General features: G+C 46.5%; 1 protein-coding gene across 3 annotated transcripts in view; it reads right to left on the bottom strand.

Annotated features, from left to right (window-relative positions):
• LOC142465152 (uncharacterized) overlaps positions 1-17,927 on the bottom strand; it is a 67,340-nt gene that overhangs the window by 18,263 nt on the left and 31,150 nt on the right. For 2 of the 3 annotated variants that reach the window (XM_075569104.1, XM_075569106.1), the window contains exon 2: positions 2,434-2,593. In XM_075569104.1, the coding sequence (XP_075425219.1) occupies positions 2,434-2,470 (37 nt within the window). In that variant the 5' untranslated portion in view covers positions 2,471-2,593. The remainder of the gene's footprint in view (positions 1-2,433; positions 2,594-17,927) is intronic. The other variant, XM_075569105.1, reaches the window with a different exon arrangement.

The following is a 17,927-nucleotide window of genomic DNA, read 5'->3' as shown; positions in this document are numbered from 1 at the left end:
GTGCAGTGCAAGATGCTTGCTGTTAGTAAGGCTTTTGCTGTAGAAAGTCTGTGCTCTTTGGTATAAAGCCTGCTGCCCTGTCTGGCAGTGTAAAGCTGCTTGCTTGTCCTGGGGTGCAGAGACTATTCTGTATAGCATAAGGGTTATGAGTAGCAGTTCCTGTGTATATCTACAAGACACACGGTCCTCCTTTTCACTATTCTGGATCCAGGGTCATTTCTGGGGGTATGAATGAACCCAGCTAGCTTCAACTCAGCCCTCTTTCCAAAGCACAACAAGTCCTGTATATTTTCTCCACTTTATTTAGGAAAGCAGCAATAAAAACAGGCACTTGGGGAGGAGATGTTTGTGTTGGAAAAGTGTATCTCTGTGGGTGCTTTGTAGTAAGGGCAGGTGAAAAGGATAAGGCCTTGCCAGTAGAGAGTTAACAGAAACGTACTCACTCATCCAATGTTGAAGGTAAAAGGAAGTGTGAGGGAATTCTGGGTAGCAGGAATAGTCTTGGGACAGACTATCTGGAAACAAACAAGAGGGGAGGGCAGAATAGCCCATTCTGAGAAGAATCTCAGAGGTTGCTGTAGCAACTCACTGGCTACCTGCTCACAGGCAGAAAGGGCAACATATTGATACATCACACAGGCACGGTGTGTGTATGTGGAACAAATGCCTGCAGCTGAACTTAAGGAGCTGACAAGCAGAAGGGGGGTCAGGCAGAAATGTTGTTCTTGTTCCATGATAGTTTACCCGCTCCCTTATACCAGATCCTATACCAGCTCCCTATACTTGATCCTATACCCGCTCCCTATACCTGATCCTATACTAGCTCCCTATACTTGATCCTATACCCTCTCCCTATATCTGAGCCCGTACCTGATCCTACACCCGCTCCCTATACCTGATCCTATATCCACTCCCTATCCCTGATCCTATACCCGCTCCCTTATACCTAATCCTATACCCACTACCTGATCCTATACCTGCTCCCAATACTTGATCCTATACCCTCTCCCTTATACCTAATCCTATACCCACTCCCTTATACCTGATCCTATACCCTATACCCGCTCCCTATACCTGATCCTATACACGCTCCCTATACCTGATTCTATACCTGCTCACTATACCCGCTCCCTTATTCCTGATTCTATACCCGCTCCCTATAACACTCCCTATACCTGACTCTTTGATAAAAGCTCCTTATGCGGGAAACATGTCAGAGTATGCGTGCGCGTCAGGACCTTGTTTTCATGTCCTTTTAATTTAATAAATCTTTGAAAAATACTCTTCGTGTCCCATGTCACATTGGTGAGGCTGTGCTCCGGTTCCTGATATGGATCCCTTTCTGCTCCCTATACCCGCTCCCTTATTCCTGATCCTATAACCGCTCCCTATAACCACTCCCTATACCTGATTCTATACCCGCTCCCTATATCTGATTCTATTCCCGCTCTCTATACCTGATTCTATACCCGCTCCCTATATCTGATTCTATACCCGCTTCCTATACCTGATCTTATACCTGCTTCCTATACCTGATTCTATACCTTGTCCCTATACCAGATCCTACACTGGCGACACACTTTATTCGAGCTCGGCTAGTCCCACGAATTCGGGTATACTCGGGTGTATTGAGGTTTGTGACTGTTTTCTGCCCGAGTGCATTGCGTTATTTTCCAGGCAGGGATTGAAGCATTTTATTCCCGCTTGCTGCAATACTGCACAGTATATATATATACTGCATTACAATTCATGAATTTATGCCATCTGGTAGACACGCGAAGCATTGCAGCCTATTAAATCCTAATCATTATCATTTAACAGATCAGCCACCCGTCAGCCAGGCATGAACCCAGGCTGGGAAGGCAAACGCAACGGGGCTTGTCAGAGGTGAGGAGCGGCGCATTCCAGGTATCTGCCAGGTACAAACTGGGTATTTGCTCGAATAAAGTGTGTCGCAGCAGTATACCAGCTCCCTATACCTGATCCTATACCTACTCCCTATACCTGTTCCCATACCAGCACCCTATTCCTGATTCTATACCCGCTCCCTATACCTGATTCTATAACCGCTCCCTATACCTGATTCTATACCGCTCCCTATATCTGATTCTATACCCGCTCCCTATATCTGATTCTCTACCCGCTCCCTATATCTGATTCTATACCCGCTCCCTATACCTTATTCTATTCCCGCTCCCTATACCTGATCTTATACCTGCTTCCTATACCTGATTCTATACCTTCTCCCTATACCTGATTCTATACCCGCTCCCTATACCTGATTCTATACCGCTCCCTATACCTGATCCTATACCCACTCCCTATACCTGTTTCCATACCGGCACCCTATTCCCGATTTTATACCCACTCCCTATACCTGATTCTATAACATCAACACATAAGGAAGGTGCAGAGACTCTCGCACATACTGACCGGAGTTACTCAGCAAGGGTCGGAGATCAGAGGTCATGGCAGCTCTGGATCAGAAAGTCAGAGGTCAAACGGTGGAGCCTCTGAAATCAGCATATTGGGGTCAGACCCCTGAGAGGGGACACAGCGCAGAGAGCAGCCGAATCCGGAATCATCATCTTATCTGGGCAAACAGACACACACAGGTGTATATACTGACCGGCCATACGTACACAGATATATACAGAAACACACACACATACATGCATAGCCTGCGGTATATGTACTTCAATACATACACTGCCAGCATCACATATATGTGAGAGAGGCTATTTACACGGTGACTGCGAGCTTTGTGATCCTAACCGTCATATACCATCCTCACCCTGAGCCTTACTCTAATATAACAACCCAACCCTAATATACCAACATAACCCTAATATACCCACCTAACCTATACCATAATCCTAATATACCAGCCTAACCCTGAAATACCAGCCTAACCCTAATATACCCACCTAACCCATACCATAACCCTAATATACCAGCCTAACCCTGAAATACCAGCCTAACCCTAATACACCAGCCTAACCCATACCATAACCCTAATACACCAGCCTAAACCTTACCCTAGAGTCCAAATACATCAGCACATCTAAAAATAAAAAGAAGAGAAAAACAGAAAAAATACATATGGTGATGCACGTTCAAAGAATATTTAGACCAGGAAAACCGGTGAGATATGCACTTAACTTGCAGTGCCTGAAAAGTGCCACTAAAAGGTTTCTTTTCCTCCGCTCCCACCACCGACAGATAAACAGATTCTGAGCCTTTTAAAAGTTCAGATTTTATCCAAACAAATGACACTCATAAGGACAGAGTAAGACAGGATCCCGGCCAGTCCGCAAACTTTCTCCTGCTCCCCGGTGACCGCGACGCTGTTCCACCGTTCCCGCTGGCGTTTCCACGTCACTTCCGGTTTGGAGTGTTGCACTCTAAGTCGTCCTGTCGCAACCCTACGCGTTTCGAAGGTGGTTCCTTCTTCGTCAGGGGTAGTGTGTAGCAAGTCCTTGTGCCCCAGCTTAATATATCCCTCTCTACTTCTAAAATCAATTCACTTTAATCAAACATAATAAATCATAAAAACGGGATATGAGACTACAAAATGGACAACATTTCTATACTAAAACACACATAAAGGTAGAAAATTACACCAAACATTTACTAAGACGTTTACAAATATATATATATATGTAATATTTGAATACACATGGATCCAATGCAAGAAAGAGATTGTTAGTGTCCTATACAAAACATCCCTCGTTAAAAATCGCACATCACTCCAAATAACAAATAATTGTGATTCATGGTGTTAAATCATATGACGATTGATTTCTCTTAATGATCACCCTATGAAAGATCCATTGTCAATGCACAGTCTGTATTGAGATACATTTTTGTCCTTCTGAAATTCTGAAACAGCTATATATTTACACGGTGGTTACTGTATTATAAACCCGAAATCATTGGTGCATTGGTATTAAAACGGAATAAATTCATCGTTTGATCTTGTAAATGTAATTTGACTTTTGGCATAACAATCTTATATTGTTTGAATTCGATTGGTCTGGCATAAAGGACAAAAAGGGTTATAGTACGTGCCTAACGTTCGGGCACGTTGAATTTGAAAGCTTTACAAACATATGGAGAGCAGAGATCATAAAATGAAACCGAGATTATCTAGGAAAGGAGAGTACATATCCAAATTAGATCTCTAAAGAATCTCACAAATTTGAAACACTTACGTTAAGAAACACGCCAAATCTATGTTCACATTAAGCCCTATAGGGATTAAGTTTTTTAATTTATGTATCCACATAGTTTCCCTTTGTGAATTTTTTTTAACTAGATCTCCTCCCCTTATAACTAGCTCTATTTGATCAATTCCCATAAAAATGAGGCCACCCGGATTACAGAAAAGGAATTGTTTTAAATGGCTTGATACATTATGCGTATATCTAGATAGACCCTTAAGGATGTTTGTACACTGCTCACTGATGCGTTGTTTCAAGCATCTCTTTGTGCGGCCAACATATTGTTGACCGCAAGGGCATAGCATCAAATAGATAAGCCCTGCTATCACAAGTTGGATCCATATTTACAATATATACATTTGCCGCACGTGAGAAAGCCTGATGGTAACTCCGTATCCAGCCAGCTACCTTTTTGTTTTCCCGTTCTCGGTATACTGGGTGCTATTTTCTTTTTAAGATTTGTGGCTCTTGTTATTCTAGAAGCCAGAGGGTCACGTGGTGATGACTTAGCTCAGATAGTGTCAACTCGCCCTCTTTTCCAAGCACGACAAGGTCTGTTTCTTTTCTTACTTTATTTTGGGGAAAGTAGGTAAATACAGTTTCTTGTGTAGAGGTGTAGGTCTAAATCTCTGTGTGTGCTCAGTAGTAAAGGGAGGTGAAAAGATAATTCTGCAGCACCTTACAGGGGTTACAGCAAGGTACTCACGAATCCAGGGAAAATGGTGGAAAGGAAAAAGCAATGTCTACTGGGTAGTAAGATAGTCTGGGGACAGACCATCTGTGGGCAGAGCAGAGGGGGAGAAAGCAGACTAGCCCATTAGAGAGAAAGGCTGGGGCTGCCATGGCAACTCACAGGAGTGTCTGGGAGAGCTACAACAAGTATCAATACTGTAGCATCTTTAACACAGCAAGCTGCTGGGAGGGGGGAAATGGCACTGTGTTTTGTGTGCAGAGCCAAACACATACAGCTGCCACTAATAAGCTGACAAGCAGGGCTGCGAGGAAAAGGGGGGGGTGAACAGAAATGTAGACAGGGGTATACCTGTTCCATGACACTTGTATATATTATTCTGGGTCTCTCTATGAGATATTCTTTTAATAATGAGTCCTCTTTCAGAATATGATGATGTTTTTGCAATATTTTTTTTTCAATTTGTCTATGTTCAGTATTGACCTGTGTAATAAAAGATACTACATTATTATCATGTCCTGTTTTTTTGTTTATATTTGAGTAACTCTGTTCTATTTGTATTCAGTGCTTGTAACTCCGCGTCTTGTATAAGTTTACTGTCATATGAGTGACAAATGAGTGTCATTTGTTTAGCTAAAAGCTGAACTTTTAAAAGGCTCCGAATCTGTTTATCTGTCGGTGGTGGGAGCGGAGGAAAATAAACCTTTTAGTGGCACGGTTCAGGCACTGCAAGTTAAGTGCATATCTCACCGGTTTTCCTGGTCTAAAGATTGTTTGAACGTGCATCACCATATGTATTTTTTCTGTTTTTCTCTTCTTTTTATTTTTAGATGCGCTGATGTATTTGGACTCTGATCTTTTGAACTGGGAACAGTTCTTTATTCATGCAGCATCATTCAATTATTTAATATTTCTAGATAGATCATTAGTTTATGTGAGCGCTTCTTTGTTTATTTGTTATTAACCCTTACCCTAATATGCCAGTCTAACCCTAACATGCCAGCCTAACCCTAACATGCCAGCCTAACATGCCAGTCTAACCCTAACATGCCAGCCTAACCCTAACATGCCAGCCTAACCCTAACATACCAGCCTAACCCTAACATGCCAGTCTAACCCTAACATGCCAGCCTAACCCTAACATACCAGCCTAACCCTAACATGCCAGTCTAACCCTAACATGCCAGCCTAACCCTAACATACCAGCCTAACCCTAACATGCCAGTCTAACCCTAACATACCAGCCTAACCCGAACATGCCAGCCTAACCCTAATATACCAGCCTAACCCTAATCTGCCAGCCTCACCCTAATATGCCAGCCTAACCCTAACATGCCAGCCTAACCCTAATATGCCACCCTAACCCTAACATACCAGCCTAACCCTAACATGCCAGTCTAACCCTAACATGCCAGCCTAACCCGAACATGCCAGCCTAACCCTAATATACCAGCCTAACCCTAATCTGCCAGCCTAACCCTAATATGCCAGTCTAACCCTAACATGCCAGCCTAACCCTAACATGCCAGCCTAACATGCCAGTCTAACCCTAACATGCCAGCCTAACCCTAACATGCCAGCCTAACCCTAACATACCAGCCTAACCCTAACATGCCAGTCTAACCCTAACATGCCAGCCTAACCCTAACATGGCAGCCTAACATGCCAGTCTAACCCTAACATGCCAGCCTAACCCTAACATGCCAGCCTAACCCTAACATACCAGCCTAACCCTAACATGCCAGTCTAACCCTAACATGCCATCTTAACCCAAACATGCCAGTCTAACCCTAATCTGCCATCCTAACCCTAATATACCCGCCTAACCCTAACATGCCAGCCTAACCCTAACATGCCAGCCTAACCCTAACATGCCAGCCTAACCCTAACATGCCAGCCTAACGCTAATATACCAGCCTAACCCTAATATGCCAGCCTAACCCTAACATGCCAGCCTGACCCTAATATGCCACCCTAACCTTAATCTGCCAGCCTAACCCTAACATGCCAGTCTAACCCTAAAATGCCAGCCTAACCCTAACATGTCAGTCTAACCCTAACATGCCAGCCTAACCCTAACATGCCAGCCTAACCCTAACATGCCAGCCTAACCCTAATATGCCAGCCTAACCCTAATCTGCCAGCCTAACCCTAATATACCAGCCTAACCCTAATATACCAGCCTAACCCTAACATGCCAGCCTAACCATAACATGCCAGCCTAACCCTAACATGCCACCCTAACCCTAATCTGCCAGCCTAACCCTAATATACCAGCCTAACCCTAATATGCCACCCTAACCCTAACATGCCACCCTAACCCTAATATGCCAGCCTAACCCTAATCTGCCATCCTAACCCTAATCTGCCATCCTAACCCTAATCTGCCAGCCTAACCCTAATATACCAGCCTAACCCTAATATGCCAGCCTAACCCTAATATCCCCGCCTAACCTTAATATTAGGGTGACCAGGTGTCCCGGTTTAGCCGGGACAGTCCCGTTTTTTTAATGGCTGTCCCGGTTTTTTAATGGCTGTCCCGGCTGCCCCGCATTCTTTAAAATGTCCCGGTGTTTTTATGGCTGTTCTGGTTTTAGCCATCAGAGCAGGGGGGGCAGCAGAGAGCACAGAATGCAGGCAGGGAGGAGAGCAGAGGCCGGGATGACTGCAGAGGGTGGGGGCGGGGTCTGACTGCAGAGGGTGGGGGCGGGGTTATCTGCAGAGTGTGGGGGCAGGGTTAGTGACAACAGAGCTTCAGCAGTGAGAGCCGGAAGTGAGGGGCCTGCTGCCAGTCAAGATGGCTCCCCCCCCACATGCTCCAGAGTGAAAGGTAGGTATTCTCGTGTTCTCTTGATAAGGCTTCTTTATTGAGCCTTAAAAATATACAGCACACAAAAACAAAATAGCTTCTCTTCAGCAGACAAAAACAAAATAGCTTCTCTTCAGCATAGAAAACAAGGCAGCTTCTCTTCAGCATGCAGGACACAGACACTTCATCACACGTACTTTGAAAAACAGACCGTATAGCAGTAATCTCTTCAGTATTTCAGTCCTGTCTCCTGACCAGCTAGCCTGCATGTGTGTACAGCTTGGGGGTATTTAAACACATTGATTATGCAGCTGGGGTCAGACTAATTAAGTAACCCTTCTAAACTGAAACGTAACCTCGTCACTGCTGCACTGCAAGCCTAAACATAGGTTTGCCAGGTATATGGCTGGTGACGTTCATTCACCCTGTCACATTCCTCCCCTGTTAGTGTGTGGCTGGGGCCACGCACGGCTGAAGCCCGATCATCCACCCCTTCTCTAGAAAAGAAGTCAGCATTTGCATTTTCTTTTCCCGGCCTGTGCTGAATCTCAAATGAGAAGGGTTGGAGGGCCATATACCACCTGGTCAATCTAGCAGTGGAGTCCTTCATACTATTTAACCACTTTAATGGAGCATGGTCCGTCACCAGAGTAAAATGGACTCCTGCCAGGTAATGCCTCAAAGCCTCGATTGCCCACTTTACTACGAGGCACTCCTTCTCAATCACTGAGTAGTTTTTTTCCCTCGGGAACAATTTCCTACTCAGAAAAAGGATCGATGTTCCACTCCCTCAAACTGTTGTGACAACAATGCCCCTAGGCCTATCTCTGATGCATCGGTTTGCACTACAAAAGGCCTGTTGAAGTCTGGGCTTCTAAGGACGGGACCCTCTGATAGACACCTTTTTATGTACTCAAAGGCTCTCTGACACTCCCTTGACCATACCACTTGTGTAGGGGCACACTTTTTTGTGAGGTCCGTAAATGGGGCTGCAACTTCCGAGTAGCTGGGGATGAACCGCCGGTAGTACCCTGCTAAACCCAGCAGAGAGTGTACCTGCGTTTTTGTTTGGGGGGTCGGAACTTCTTTCAGGGCAACAACCTTGTCGGCTAGTGGCCTTACTTTTCCACCTCCCACTGCATACCCTAAGTATTTGGTTTCCGCCTTACCTAAGGCACATTTCTTAGGGTTGGCTGTGAGCCCTGCCTCTCTTAGAGATTTGAGGACTGCTTTCAGCCTATTTAGATGGGCCTGCCAGTGTTTACTATAAATGACAATGCCATCTAGGTAGGCTGCGGCATAAGCCCTATGGGGTCTCAGCACTTTATCCATGAGTCTCTGAAATGTGGCTGGGGCTCCATGCAGTCCAAATGGCATTGTCACAAACTGGTATAAACCCATGGCAAAGGCTGTTTTGCACTTAGACTTTTCCTCTAAAGGAATTTGCCAGTATCCTTTTGTTAAGTCCAGCGTGGATATATATTCCGCGTTACCAAGGGCGTCAATTAACTCGTCCACCCTTGGCATCGGATATGCGTCAAACTTGGATACCGCATTGACCTTTCGGAGGTCCACACAAAATCTTACCTTCCCATCTGGTTTAGGGACCATAACTAGTGGACTACACCACTCACTGCATGATTCCTCAATCACTCCTAAATGTAACATTTCTTGTACCTCCTTCTCTACCAGGGCCCTACGACTTTCAGGCAACCTATAAGGACGGGAACATACTTTTACCCCAGGTGCTGTCTCGATCACATGTGAAATTAACTTAGTTTGCCCTGGCAAATCAGAAAAAACATCATGGAATTGTGTAATTATTTCTAACAAATCCCCTTTTTGTTCAGAGAACAACTGTCTACCCATTGGGATTTTATCGTCACCCACAATGTTCTCCCGTGGGGGCTGAGGACCCAAGTCTGTTTCCTCCTCCACCGGGTGGATGAATAGAGACCGCTGCATCTTCCAGGGTTTCAGCAAGTTCACATGGTAAATTTGTTTACCCTTCCTGGACCCTGGTTGAGCGATCTCGTAATCCACATCACCCGTGCGGCGGAGTACTTCGAATGGGCCCTGCCATTTGACCAGGGAGTTTGCTCTCACAACTGGGTAACAATAACATCACCTGGTCTCCTGGGTGAAACACTCTCATACGAGCATTTTGATTGTAATGTCTCTCCTGACTGTCCTAGGCTGATTCTCCCTAGCAAAATGCCCGACCACATCTAGGTGCTTCCTAAGGTCCAATACATATTGCAGGGTATTCTTAGAAGGGGACCACTGTTCCTCCCAGGACTCCTTTAGGAGGTCTAAAATACCCTGGGGTTGGCGGCCATACAGCAGTTCAAATGGAGAGAATCCCGTGGAGGCCTGGGGAACTTCCCGCACTGCCAACAGCAGAAAAGGGAGAAGTTCATCCCAGGCTCTCTTCTCTGAATCTACAAATTTCCTCAGCATCCCTTTTAGAGTTCGGTTAAATCTTTCCACCAATCCGTCAGTCTGTGGATGGTAGACCGATGTCCAAACAGACTTGACCTCTAGTAATTTTAAAACATCCTGCATCAGTTTAGCCATAAAATTTGTACCTTGGTCTGTCAACATAACCTGGGGAAGTCCAACCCGTGAGAACAGCTCCAACAACTTGTTGGCTACTTGCTTCGCCGTTGCTGTACTCAGGGGGAACGCCTCAGGATATCTTGTTGCATAATCAACTATTACAAGAATAAGAAGAAATTGTCCATAAGAACCAAAAACGGAGCACAGCTGCAAGAAATGGGGGCTAGACACCAGCAAAAGTGAGGTAAAAAATACCTTTATTCCATGGTATACGTGGTGACACGCAAATGAACCACTTGAGTGATGCACGCAACAAATGGACTGCTACTAATGTGAGTACTATTTCTTCTCTCTTTATGGTTGGGGAGTTCAGACCGTTACAATAGATGCTATTCCAGGGGGACCTTATTAGTGGTATATTCATACAGGACTTATATTCTAATACCACTATATGGACTGTTTCATTATTTACCCCAATAGGAATTTCTATGCATCGGGTCTTTAGTCTCACTATTCTTTATTGAAGTTCATCAGAAACCTACAACATTATTATTCAAGCATTTATGGATATATGTGTTCCCTTGTTCAACTGAGCACCATTCTCTGGATTTGGTTCCTATACATACTATTACAAGAATAAACCTGTGTCCTTTCGCCGAAGGTTCTACAGGTCCTACAAAGTCTACCCCAACCCTCTCAAAGGGAACTGACTCCAAGGGTAGAGGAACCAAAGGGGCTGGTTTTTGTCCCTTCGGACTAGTTAGCTGGCACTCCGGACATGCCGCACATAACTTAGCAATATCACTATGCATCCCTGGCCAATAGAATCGGGATGAAATACGGTAGGACACAGAGAGAGAGAGTGTGTGAGTGTGTGTGTCACTGGCTCTGTGTGTGTGTGTGTCACTGGCTTTGTGTGTGTTTGTGTGTGTGTCACTGGTTCTGTGTGTGTGTGTGTGTCACTGGTTCTGTGTGTGTGTGTGTGTGTGTTACTGGTTCCATGTGTGTGTGTCACTGGTTCTGTGTGTCTGTGTGTCACTGGTTATGTGTGTGTGTCACTGGTTTTGTGTGTGTGTGTGTGTGTCACTGGTTCTGTGTGTGTGTGTCACTGGTTCTGTGTGTGTGTGTCACTGGTTCTGTGTGTGTTACTGGTTCTGTGTGTATGTGTCACTGGTTCTGTGTGTGTGTGTCACTGGTTCTGTGTGTGTGTGTGTGTGTGTCACTGGTTCTGTGTGTGTGTCACTGATTCTGTGTGTGTGTCACTGGTTCTGTGTGTGTGTATGTGTCACTGGTTCTGTGTGTGTGTCACTGCTTCTGTGTGTCTCCATTGGAACCAGCGGAGGTCCCTTCCAAAGGATCTTGACTGGACTTGATTTCTGAAACGGGAGTCTCAGGGAACTTTTCTGACTCACTAGCTGATATTAAAGTCTCTGATTCAGAGTCACTCTCTCCCACTTTTGGGATGGGCAAAAAATGGTTTCTGTGCCAGACCTTTACCCGACCATTGGTGTCTCTTATGCGATAGACAGGGAGGCCTGGCATCTGGGTCTCGACTTCAAATACCCTGTCGCGCCAGCGGTCAGCCTACTTGTGTTTGCCGTGGATTCCTGGGTTTCGTAGGAGAACGGCATCCCCGGGCATTAGTGTGGTCACACCGTCGCTTATTGTTGGCGTTCAGATGAGCCCAGGCCTTTTCCGTTAATTGATACAGCACCTTCAAGCCAGCCGGCAACGTGCGTACATACTTGAAATGTGCCGTATTAGGTACCCCATCAGTAGACACCCAAAGACGGATGTCCACAGGCAGCCGTACCTCTCGCCCGAACATCATAAAGTACTGAGTGTACCTCGTGGATTCATGTTGGGTGCAATTGAATGCATGCACCAACGCTTCCATGTGCTTGCTCCACTCGGTCTTTTGAAAGCCTTTTAGGGTGCCTAACATGTCGAGCTGTGTTTAATTGAACCTCTCTGGCAGAGCATCTCCCTCGGGATGGTACGGAGTGGTTCTTAGCTTCTGGATATTGAGCAACCTAAGTAGCTCCTTGATGAGCTTACTCTCAAAATCTCTACATTGGTCAGAGTGCATCCGATTCGGAAGGCCGTAGTGGACTAAGTATTTCTCCCACCGTACTTTAGCCATCGTTATCGCCTTTTGGTCTTTGGTAAGGAACGCTTGGGCGTACCACGTATAGTGGTTGGTCGCCACCAGCACGTTCTCAATACCTCCTGAATCTGGTTCGATGCACAAGAAGTCCATGCACATGAGGTCCTTGGGACCTGAGCTTTTTGATGGCCCGTTGGGGCTGCTAGAGTGGGCAGTGCCTTCCTCTGGATCCATCTCAGGCATTTCCGGCAATGCCGCTCTACAGACTCTCGCATCTTGGGCAAGAAGAATCAGTCTCTTACTAACCTGAAGGTCTTATCCACTCCCAGGTGTCCGTGATCATCATGCAGGGATCGTAATACATGTTATTGCTTACCTCATGACAGAACCAGCTGTCGTCGGTCTGGATGATTGTGATAGGGGAAGACCCGATAGAGCGGGCCTTCTCTATCTGGATTTCCAGGCCATCTGGGTGACAATAGGCGTCAGGGAGTGCCTGGGGACAGCATCCCAAAGAATCTGCTACTCTAAGTTCAGAGAACGCTATTTTATCTTCCAGTATGGCAGCCGTGGAGCACATTGTCCGGATCCCAGGCCCAGGGATTTCTTCCCAGGGGCCGTCGTCTTGCTTCACACTCAGTCCAGGTCTCCTGGATAGAGAATCAGCTCCTATATTTAAAGGTCCCAGCTTGTATTTCAAGGTGAACTGATCATTTGACAGTGCTGCTAGCCATCGATGGCCGGTGGCGTCCAGCTTGGCGGACGTTAGAATATACGTCAACAGATTGTTGTCCGTGCTTACTTCGAAGGGAACACCGTATAGATAATCGTGGAGTTTCTCCACTACTGCCCACTTGAGGGCTAAGAACTCAAGCTTATGATGGGCTAGTTCTGTTCACTTGGGTCAGACTTCGACTCACATATGCCACTGGGCGAAGGCCAGCCAGATACTTTTGATGCAGAACGGCTCCCAGTTCCTTGAAACTGACATCCACATGCAGGACGTATGGTTTTTCCGGATCGGAGTAGGCCAGGACTGGGGCTTCCATTAGGCTTTTCTTGAGTCCTATAAAGGCCTTTTCGCAGGCAGACGTCCACTAGTCGCCGAAGGGTGCTCGCGGAGAAGCGGCCTTCTGCCAAGGTTCCTCAAGACAGATTTTTAGTAGGTTGTTGAGTGCCTTGGCCTGGCTAGAGTATCCTTCTACAAACCAACGATAATACCCACAGAACCCCATAAAGGAGCGTAGCTCCATCACATTTTTGGGTCTCAGCCAGTTCACCACAGCTTCGACCTTGGCGGGGTCAGTAGCCACTCCGTCGCCGGACGTGATGTGACCCACGTAGGTGACGGACGTTCGGCAGAACCGACACTTGTCCAAGGACAACTTTAGGCCTTCTTTGCCCAGCCTATCTAACACCTTTAAGAGGCGTTCCTCGTGCTCTTCGAGGGTTCGTCCGAACACGAATATGTCATCGAGATAGACTAGGCACTCACAGGATTCATATCCCCAATGGTCTTCTCCATCAGCCGCTGGAGAGTTGCTGGGGCACCACAAATGCCTTGGGGCACCCTGGTTAACTGATAGAAGCCGGGGGGGCAGACAAACGCCGTCTTCTCCTGGTCTTCGGAGCCCATGGTTACCTGGTAGTATGTGACAAAAGGTAGGGGAGTGGGGAGAGTGGATGGACTGGGCGCTTCCCAAGTGATAATAAATTGGTGTAATGAGTGACACACCTGTTAATACACAAATAAACCTTACACCAAAAAGTGAATTATAAATATATAGTGTAAAAGAGCAGCTCAACTTCCTCTGATGGGACAGTTCCAAGTCCCAGGATGTAGAATTTTCTTTTCTTGGAGTTGAGGAGGAGCGCAGGGGAGGATCGTGATATGTAAAAAATAGAAAATATATAGTGCAGATGGTAGATCACTGCTAAAATGACAATCAATAATAGGAATTGAACTCACAAAAGTCGTAGTAGGTTATTGCATGTCAGAGATCCATCTCTCTCTGACTGGAGCCCTTTATGTAGCTGGAATCAGGATACCCCTCAGTGGAGTGATTGATATGCAAATAAAGGAAACCACAATAGTGCATACATTTTGAACTGTAAATAATGTATTCGTCACAAATGGTAAAGGAAACTCACATTTTCCATAAATGAGATGGGTGGTGGAGAGAACCGCCGATAGAAGGGTGGTAAAGTGTAGAGCTGCTACCCGGTGCTTCACTTGCGCCTCCCGGTGTATTTCCGCATCAGTCTCTGCCGTCGCGTCACTTCCGCTTTCGCGTCACGGGTGAGGGCGGGAAGCCAGAATGGGTCTGGTGTCAGCGGTGAATTGCCAGTCCTTCAGTGTGCAGATTCTCTCGAATAACTCTACGCGTTTCGCACACTGCTTCGTCAGGTAGTACTCAGATCTCAGGTCCAGCACGCTGAACCACTGGCTTCCGGTCAGTGCATTAAAGATCTCTTCGATCCGCGGCAGAGTGTACTGATCAGGGACGGTATGTTGGTTCAGGGTCCGGTAGTCTACACACAGGTGGACGGACCCATTTTTCTTGCACACCACTACAAATCGGTGAGGCATAGGGGTTGCGTGACTCGGTCACTATGCCTGCCATCTCCATCTCCTTCAAAACGTCTCTCACATCCTCCACATCCCTGGGGGCGATATGTCGGGACCGCTCCCAGAATGGCGTGGTATCCTTCATCCGGATCGTATGCTGGGCGTTTCGGCTACACCCTACGTCCATCTCACTAGTGGATAACACCTCCCGGTGTTCCTCCAGCTTGGCACTCAGCCAAGTCTTCTGACAGGGTCGATTCCCCAAAATCAAACTGTAATCTTTCGGCCTTTTCTTGCACAGTAGCAGCATTTACATGCACCATAGTCTCTACGGGTGTGACCGGTTATATCCGACCCAGTCGCTGACTTATTTTGAATGACACTGGGTAAGGGGAGATATTCTGGACGGTCACTGTAATCTTCTTCGGGGATGGAGGACCTCCATTCCCGTATTTCCGGGACCATCTTGTATCCTCTGTAGAGGTCTTGTTGTGGCCATGTGTCGTACCCCCCCTTGTGGAACCTCGGTTCACTCCTTTTCTAGAATGAAAATGTCACCATACTCCTCTAGCTTCGTGACCTTGTAGCACTCTTCTTTGCGCACCAGATTGATCAGTAAGGAGGACAGGGGTAGTTCTCCAGCTTCCTGAAGGTATGCCCGGATTACTTCCCGCACCACATAGGTGTTGATCCCCAAAATTATTCTACATCCATGATATGGGACTTGCTAGTGTTCAGCTGCAGTATATCTAGCCGTACTTTCACCACTCTGTCGATGAGGTAATCCTCATTGCTGAGACCCCACAGCTTCATCTTCTCCGCCGACTGTAAGGGCAGATGACTTAAGTGCTGATCGTAGAAGGGCCGATAGATAATAGTCACCTGGGACCCAGTATCCAGCAAGGCCGACGAATAGATACCTTCCACAAGCACTCGTATGATTGTGGCTGGCCCCACTCGGCTGCAGCCATCAGGCTGAGGGGCTTCCTCAGGGCGGGGAGCGGGGACGCTCTCTGACAACGGGGAGGATGGTTCTGTCAACTTTGCTTTGCAGGTCATGGTCTTGGGTTGGGGTGTCTCGGACTTGGAACAGTCTTTAGCATAGTGACCTCCTTGGCCACAGCTGTAACAGCGATTTTCACTGTAGGCATCGCGGTTCGGATAAGAATCCGATCTCCTAGGCACCTGGTGTACAGGAACCAGTGCCGAGGAAGAAGGAATGTCCTTGACACTTTTGGTCTCCTTACTTTTGGAGCCGACGCCCCTTTTGATTCTTCCTTGTGGGGCTCCTTTGTTTTCTTGGAGCCGTGAAACTGACTGTGTACATCCTGTACCTTCACTTGACTCAATAACCCCGTAAACGTGGGAGGACTCCCTTGCATAAGATTACATCGGATCATATTGGCTATAGTGTGGTTTGGGCTCGACCCCCGGAGGAACTGTTTACGTCGGGCTTCATCCATGTCAGGGGCGGAGATAAGGTTGCGAGTGAGTAGCGACCCCAGCACCAGTTGTATGCGGTGAACGAATGCCGACAGCTCTTCTGCTTCCTTCTGGCAGCGGGCATAGTACTTAGCCCAGAGTTCACCCTCGTCTTACGCTAGACCATAGGCTTCATTTAGGAAATCTACTAGCATCCGAGGTGGACTCATCGCTGACGACGACGGCGTGGGACCGGACGGCCCCTCTTGTCTTCAGTCGGCGCTACCGAGTGCTGAAGCACCCAGCAGGTATCACCACATCTCCAAGTGCACCAACAAATCACACTCTAGTTGTGGGTAGCGCTGTCGCACACATTGGGTGGGTAGACTCTTGTGGACACCAGGGTGGTCGGGTGCCCAGGAGCACCTCAGTAGAGGGGGAAATCCCATCAGGGTGTGGGCATTGTGTTGGAAGGCACTGTGGGGTTTACGGCCGTGTGTGGCCTATTTGGTGTGGGTGATATATTGTTATCACAAAAGGGAGAGGGGAGGGAAAATATCCTTTTATTGGGTGCCCTCCTATCTCAAACACAGGCCCGGTGGTGAGTATGTTTATTAATCACATCACATTTTGGGCCTATGTTTACAAGCTGGAGTACCGGGTGGGTTAATATGTAAGAACAGGTCCTTTGAACATATAGGGTATCTGTATGTACATTTTAAAAAACTTTTTAATACAGAATATAGTGAAAATTGTACTCTCAAACGTTAAAATAACTTAAAAATGCAAATGAGTCTCAAAAGTCTGTGTGCGGCCAGCAAATATGTAATATATCAACAGTAATGACTACAATATTGTCTCACGATAGAACCGCTGCCTTAAACATAAACTTTGATTATTGTGCCTAATTATAACACACAAAAGCTGATTGCTGTTGTGTTGCCGATTTGTATTGGGCTATTGCAACTAAACTGGAGAAATACCAGTCTAAACGATACAGATAGATAATAGACCTTTACTAAGGCTAATTAGACATATCAATGCTAATTAGGACCTTAATAGTTCAGATAGAAAATTTGCCAGTAAGTATCTGGCTCACTCCTAGAGTAGGAAATTATGTATTGTATTCCTGTGAGCGGTTATAACATTTCTTAGGTTTGTTATCAAATCCAGGGAAATCAGGAGACTAAGAAATGTTTGTTCTGACTGATGTGTTATTCTGTGTTGCCCTGGAGAGATCTATGATTGCCAGTGTCAAAAAAGGGGTTGATATTAATGTAAAGAGCGTAGCAGTAATATACAGGTAATAAATGTACCCGGAGCATGGACCAGTCTGCCGGTATATTGGATAATACTGGGCAGGTGATTCTGACTTACTGGAGTGTAAAAGCTCTCTGTAAGTACTGAGGGTTTGTGACAGGTGAACAGCACGGTTTATCTCAGGGAAACTGAGAAAGTCTGTGTGGCTGACAGACCCCTCCTGTGGCCTGTGTACCCCAGAAGAAGCCCCTGTGAGGGTGACAGACCCCTCCCGTGGCCTGTGTACC

Source organism: Ascaphus truei, chromosome 13 (assembly GCF_040206685.1).
Source record: "Ascaphus truei isolate aAscTru1 chromosome 13, aAscTru1.hap1, whole genome shotgun sequence".
NCBI lineage: Eukaryota > Metazoa > Chordata > Amphibia > Anura > Ascaphidae > Ascaphus > Ascaphus truei.
Note: the sequence above shows the minus strand (reverse complement) of the source record. Positions and strands in the feature narration are given on the sequence as shown.